Source organism: Electrona antarctica (genome assembly GCF_951216825.1).
Source record: "Electrona antarctica genome assembly, chromosome: 7".
Lineage (NCBI taxonomy): Eukaryota > Metazoa > Chordata > Actinopteri > Myctophiformes > Myctophidae > Electrona > Electrona antarctica.
Window position 1 is genome coordinate 40863145 of NC_136812.1, and position 6679 is coordinate 40869823.

General features: G+C 44.7%; 1 protein-coding gene across 1 annotated transcript; it reads right to left on the reverse strand.

Annotated features, from left to right (window-relative positions):
- Window positions 1-445: 445 nt before the first annotated feature.
- On the reverse strand, window positions 446-6066 carry LOC306926612 (N-acetyllactosaminide beta-1,3-N-acetylglucosaminyltransferase 3-like). Its single transcript, XM_079505966.1, has 2 exons — window positions 6003-6066; window positions 446-1738 (listed from the first exon to the last, which is right to left on the reverse strand). Exon 2 carries the CDS (start codon window positions 1726-1728, stop codon window positions 526-528), a length of 1203 nt encoding a protein of 400 aa, XP_079362092.1. The 5' UTR covers window positions 1729-1738; window positions 6003-6066; the 3' UTR covers window positions 446-525.
- Window positions 6067-6679: the final 613 nt, after the last annotated feature.

Sequence of the window (6679 nt, forward strand, 5' to 3'; positions counted from 1 at the left end):
CATCATTTACATTTCAGGAACAACTGGTTTTGCAGTAGACAGATGATTAGATAGGCATCTAACGTCTGGGCACAACCATTGAAGAGTGGTTAAGGACCAAAAAGACAGTGTGATAGACATACTGTATGAATTGACCAACCACAGGCCTCTTTAGACCAAATGGTAAATGGTAAATGGTGCATTTATATAGCGCCTTTATCCAAGGCGCTTTACATAGATTGTGCATTACATTCACCCATTCACACACACATTCATACACCGATTGCAGCGGAAGCCATGCAAGGTACCAACCAGCACATCGGGAGCAATTTGGGGTTCAGTGTCTTGCCCAAGGACACTTCGACATGTAGACAGGAGGAGCCGGGATTCGAACCGCCGACCCATGGATCATTGGACGACCTGCTCTACCTCCTGAGCCACAGCCGACCAACAGACATCCGTTAAAGCCCAGCCAATCAGAGGCTTACCTGACTTTTTCTACTTTTTCTAAAACAGTGGGTCCGACCATGTTAGACTAAGGCATACCTAAAAGGAGAAATCCGTCCCACATTTTATGTTATGGTCGTGTGCTTCGTGCCACATGACATATATCATAGGCGGCATGAACCTGTGTACCAATAAAGTCTCCCTGTAAAAGCAGGGGTGTAATGGATCTTGACTTCGTCGGGGGACGGCTAGTCCTGCAGTCTTAACACCCATATGGGAATTTGGTTTGAGACTTGCTTTGGCCAAACACATTCCCATGTACACATCGTCAATGGGGAGCAGGATAATGCTCTTGGACATGTTGTATATGACCGAGGCCGTATATCCTGACAGGAGGAACCCCCCACCGCCACAATACGGAGGGTACGATTCCGACTCCTGCACCTGAACAGGGATGTAGTATTTGCTCGCTGGTATCCGGATGGGACCCACGTATTGGATTAGGTGTCCAACAAAGAGGTGCTGGCTGCTGCCCTCCTTGTCATTCACGGTGCTCAGGAGGTACTCCACCATGTTGTCCGTGTTGGCGAAGATGTCGTCGTCCCCGTTGAGGAGGAAGTGGGCGTGTGGACAGTTCCTGTCCATCCACTCCAGGAAGAGGACCTGCTTCAGAGTGAGGTTGAAGAAGGAGTCGTTGAAGTCCCACTGCAAGATGTCCCCGTGCTCGTGTTGTTCCAGTTCTAGCATCCTATTCAGCCTCTTGTGCTCATACCCACTGCCCGCTGTTCCCACGAGGAACAGCCTACGGATCTGCTTGCCCCTCTCTATCCTCTCCTCTCCCCAGGTCTTACGCAGGACCTCGCGTCGCTCGTAGTTCCACGGAGAGCTCTTAATGGCGAGAAAGAAGAACACATCCCCGGATCGTTCTGCCCCCCCGCATTTGTTAGGGACGTCCAGCAGCAGTGGGAAGTGACGGCAGTGGCGGTAGTACAGGAAGTCTTGGATGTGTGCAGGAAGAGCGGCGAAGCCTGACACGTTGTCTGCCATGGACGTGTTCCTCTCGCAGGTTGGCCAGGAAGGTTGAACTTGAGAGGAGGTACTATGGACGGCTGCCGTTCTGTTGTCAGCTTCCGTCCTTGTCGGAGCGGCTGTCACTCCTCCCGTCTCCACCTGGACATACTTGGCAAGATGCCGGTGGACAACCTGGACGGTGTCTTCTTTCTTGAAAAGGAGGATCAAGCACAACGCCCCCAGCAGCACCAAGGCTAGGCGCTCCACCCTGCAACCCAGCTTCCATCTCATCCTCGACACTCTGCAATGGGACAGACAAAACAATGTTCTCAATGCAGCATGACAAACACCACACTCACCACAGAAAAAGGCTGTTCCGCCAAAATAAATAATTAATCTTGCGATCAGAGATCGCAGATACTTTTCCATATGCGGTTGACTTGACACATGAAGGCATTCCACTCATCAACCCAATAACACTCATAACTGTTCGCACTGCAGCCACGTAATGCAGCTTTGTACAGCATGTACTGTGCTTTGACATTGTATGTTCAATTTGCAATGTAAAAGTGCGGTACTGTGTACACGTAAATACCAGTTTACTAACAGCCATTCACTGTATGACATTCTCTTGTTTGATCAACAGTGTTAGCTGTTTCAATACAAACCTGGCTTTGGGTAGGCAATTCAAAGTGACAAACACATACCATATAAGGGTATCAGTGTGTCTGTCTGGTCTTACAAGATATAATACACAAAATAATGTCAAACATTACACAAGTGTTCAACAACTGAGCATTGCAGTCAAGGTAGTCCTTGATATTTGTCTCCACCAGGCCGAAGGCATGGGGAGAGAGTATGTTTTGCCCTCCGTCTGTGTGTGTGTCTGTCCGTCTGTGTACAGCTAATCTCCGGCACTGTTAACCCAGTCGGTGCCAAATTTTGCACACACACTCCCTAGATGCCAACGATGAACCTCTGCCCCAAATTTTCCAGAGCGCCACCAGGAGGCCGACTTGTAAAACACTTTTTAAAATATATTACTCCTCCAGATTCTGTCCAAAACTCCGGCAAATCGTTACACAGTATCTATAGTCATATGTTCAAGACAGATCTGTCCGATATTTCATATTCCATCCTAATTGGCTAACATTGGCTTTCAAAGTTTGCAGGATTGGCCCGTTTTGAACAAAAAGCCTCAAATCATGAACGCAGTGTGCAATTTACGTGAAATCTTTCACAGACTTTCCTACTAGGCTGAGGAATATATCCCACCCTTTTCACATTGGCCTGTTATAGCGCCACCAACAGGTGGAGTTTTGCAAAATACATTTTTGGAACAAAATGCCTCAAATCATCAAATCCAAGGCGTAAGAAGAAATGGCACCCTTTTCACATTGGCCTATTATAGCGCCACCAGGAGGCCACAACCTGACCTGCCCTGGTGGAGACCTGTGCCCCGAGGAGCCTATTATAGCACCACCAGAAGGCCACAACCTGACCTGCCCTGGTGGAGACCTGTGCCCCGAGGAGCCTATTATAGCGCCACCAGGAGGCCACAACCTGACCTGCCTGGTGGAGACCTGTGCCCCGAGGAGCCTATTATAGCGCCACCAGAAGGCCACAACCTGACCTGCCCTGGTGGAGACCTGTGCCCCGAGGAGCACTTTTTCTAGTTTAATAATGTTGTAGGAACCGCAGTCAAACCAAACAGACACGTTTCGGCGCGCAGGCCTTCATCCGTGTAGGAATTTAGAAATGTAGAAAATTCCTACTCTGACGAAGGCCTGTGCGCCGAAACGCGCCTACTACTATTACTGAGGGTGCAGATTTTATTCCCCTTCTATTTATTTTCTAAATCTGCACCCAGCATACGCCTGAACACTCACAGACTGTCCTTGAGTTGAACGAGCCTTTCCCTTGAAGTGAGTATGTATATGAGTGGTATGCTGACTTTTAAATTTGTCATTATCTTAATGTGGCTGTTGGTGTCCTGTTTTCTTCTCATGTTTGTAATTACCTACAGGCCGCACAAAGTAGTCTCTGTCTTTAAGTATAGGACTAAAAATCAGTATCTGCCAGTGAAGGCAGTACTGTGCCACCCGGTTTTCTAGTTGGTCTAGTAATACAGGTATGCTGCTGAAGGAGGTACAATGAGAGGCTTAATTGCTATTTCGTCATTAGTGAGGTGTGTACCCCATCTCAAAATATGTTGTTCCATTGTTCCAGGGATCCTTTTTTTGCACACATTTTCAAATCATATCTACAAACATGCAGTGCAGCATAAAGTGACGCGCTGTGAGCTTGTAGATCTGCTATTTTTTGAATATCCAAAGTATAAAATAATCGTTAAAGTGCTTCCACAGATGCTTTCCCGGGTTTAACAGGTTAATGTTTTGACAGACAGCTCTTCTGAGGTAGACGTGTTTGTCCAAACAGACTGCGAGGAAGTTATGGTATTTTACAGTGCGGACTTGTTTAACAGCATGGCTTTCACCTTTATCACCTGAACAAACAGTGTGTTAAGATTTTGTGTGTGTGTGTGTGCGCGTGTGTGTGTGCGCGCGCGTGCGTGCGTGCGTGGAATCGGAGCCAATGGGAGGGTGGCAACAAATCAAATGATGCATTCACGTCTGGGGAGGAAAATTGGCATTATATCTAGTGTGTACAGTAGGATTAGACAGAGTAAGGTGTTACTTTACACTTGTGTGTGTGTGTGTATGCCACACTTACTATTAAACACTTGTTTGTTATGTGGTGGTTCTTTTCTATAATTTTCACAGAATGGATGTTTGTAACAATTATTACCTGCCTTGTTTTCACGTGACGTGACCCACAAACCATATAAATACTGTAAGGGTCCCTTATTTGATTTTGTCACCTGATGAAGGCCAACCATGCAGGCCTAAATGTTGTGTCTGATACGAATGCCAGTGGGTTTTTTTTAAATAAATAAAGCACTGTGGAGCAGAGCTGTATGCCACACTGTCAGATGTCAGATGACGTTGAACTTTCATACACATTATGATTACACACATCTGACTGCGTCACACATCTCCAGCATGCAGCCACTCCCAGTCCCCATCCCACTGTAGGCCTAATGTTGACAGCCAAAATGTGACAAAGTGTATATGTATATACACTGTATGCACGCGCGCACGCATGATGCACCCACTGACACACACACACACACACACACCCACACACACACACACACACAATCAAATTGACATCACAAAGGCAATTTGGTTTCACCCACCATGCAGGCTGTTTTCTGCTTGCCATGGAATGTTTCACTATTGTATTTTCAATTACATTTTCTGTAGCCTATTCTGCTTCTGTATATGATATATCTGGGGGAAAAAATAACACAAATTTGGATCTCATGTAAAGTTGTGGTGATGTTTATTATTATTATTATTATTATAACCATCTTATAGACTTATAAGATGGTTGATATTGGTTATAAATAACCTACATTAAATTGAATTGAATGCCAAATTACTTATTTTTTTCCTTAAAAAAAAAAAAAAAGTTTAGGAGTGGCGACGATGACATCTGTGGGTGTATATTCTATGCGTGTAGGAAACCGCATGCATGGGCGTCTAAAATGTCAAATCGGATTTCATACGTTGCCTACTCCCCTATACTCTTGAGCGTTTGATCATTCACACACAAACCAGTTCTGCAATCGTCATTTGAAATAATAGCCACACTTCGCCTATTCTTAACGAGATCCAGCCACATGCGTGACCGGGCATTACTCACATTGGGCTATTTGTTATTAATTATAATTATGATTATGGGACTGACCTTTATCGGATTGACCCGTATATTGGCTATATGCCTATGTGTTGAATCAATAGGCTATAAACTCAAGTGACTCCATGACAAAATCAACTGACAACTACTTTCTGTTCTTGTCCATCTTCTGTTCTGGTCACGTCACGCCATGTGTAGGCTATAGTATTGGTATTTGTTTGTGCAATAAAATAACTTGGTAGTTCCGCCTGGTGTAATCTTGTTCTGCGCGCACGCGACTCAACTCAAGCGTACATCACTCACCACACATGGTCAACAGAAATCACAACAATATTATTAGTGTAATTCTGATTGCATTATTGGACGCCTAGGCTTATAGGCTACCTACATACATGGCTCCAAGCTCAAATTCAACTTTCGCGGAGCTGCATGTCTGTAGAAAACGGGAACTATATAGGCTACATGATCTCTATTGTAATTTTCCATTTATATGCCGTTACAGACAACAACTTTATATGGTTCTCTCTCGCCATGAATGTGAATTGCGACATAATTTATTTTTTAAATATTTGACACAGTAGGCATATAGGTGTATTTTGTTGAAGTTAATCCCGGCCGTATAGCAATATTAAGTAAGAAATAGACTGACATTATGTAGATCATTATAGGCTACAGGATAAATTAATTGTCGTCATCGTCACCTAGACACCTTTCCAAATGAGCCTAATTGGAACACTCCTGGCAGATTAGCCTAAACCAGATTGTATCCCATTAAACTGTGTTATAAAGAAAAGTGTCCTTACCGTTAACAATGTTTAGTGGTGCAGAAGAAGGTCCTGTTTTTCTGTAAGTCTATTGATAAAGTGGTCGATAGAGGTAGAAGGTAGTAGAGGCGATCATTAGATCGCCTCTCTCTGTCTCTATCCACGCCTGCAGTGTGTCTGCACTCTGCATGCGGAGCAGCTGTGCTCTGCTCTGCTCTGCCGGGGCGTTGCTTGGTAGCGGCGTAGCGCTCTCTATCCCACGAGATCCTACGTTACGCTCAATGTGGTGACCCATCGAATAATGTGACAGCAGAGGTCGGTGTCTATTGCATTACCTTTTTTCTTGCACGAAACGTGACTCTGCATGCACATGTGCATATTGTGATGTGACTTTGACGCACATGACACGTCGAAATACTAGTCTCAAGTCTATATGGAGTCAGAACAGTATCCGTTGAGTAGCCTATTAAAATGTAGGCTACTTGACTGGAGTAAGTACAAACATATTGGGGCCTATATCAAAATATAGGCCTACGAACGAATCGGACTACCAAATGTAAATGTACATAGGCCGAATACTGGACAACTCACCCCGGTGAGTTGTCTTCACTTTCTGACTTCTCACTTTCTTGTGTTATATTCTTGTGAAATATTCAGTAAAGTATTCTTGTGAAATATTCAGTAAAGTATATAAAAGAGCTCAAAGGGTGTATATT

What these genes read in the sequence shown, in the direction of transcription:
- LOC306926612 (XM_079505966.1), bottom strand. Translation starts at nt 1,728, where the DNA reads ATGAGATGGAAGCTGGGTTGCAGGGTGGAGCGCCTAGCCTTGGTGCTG.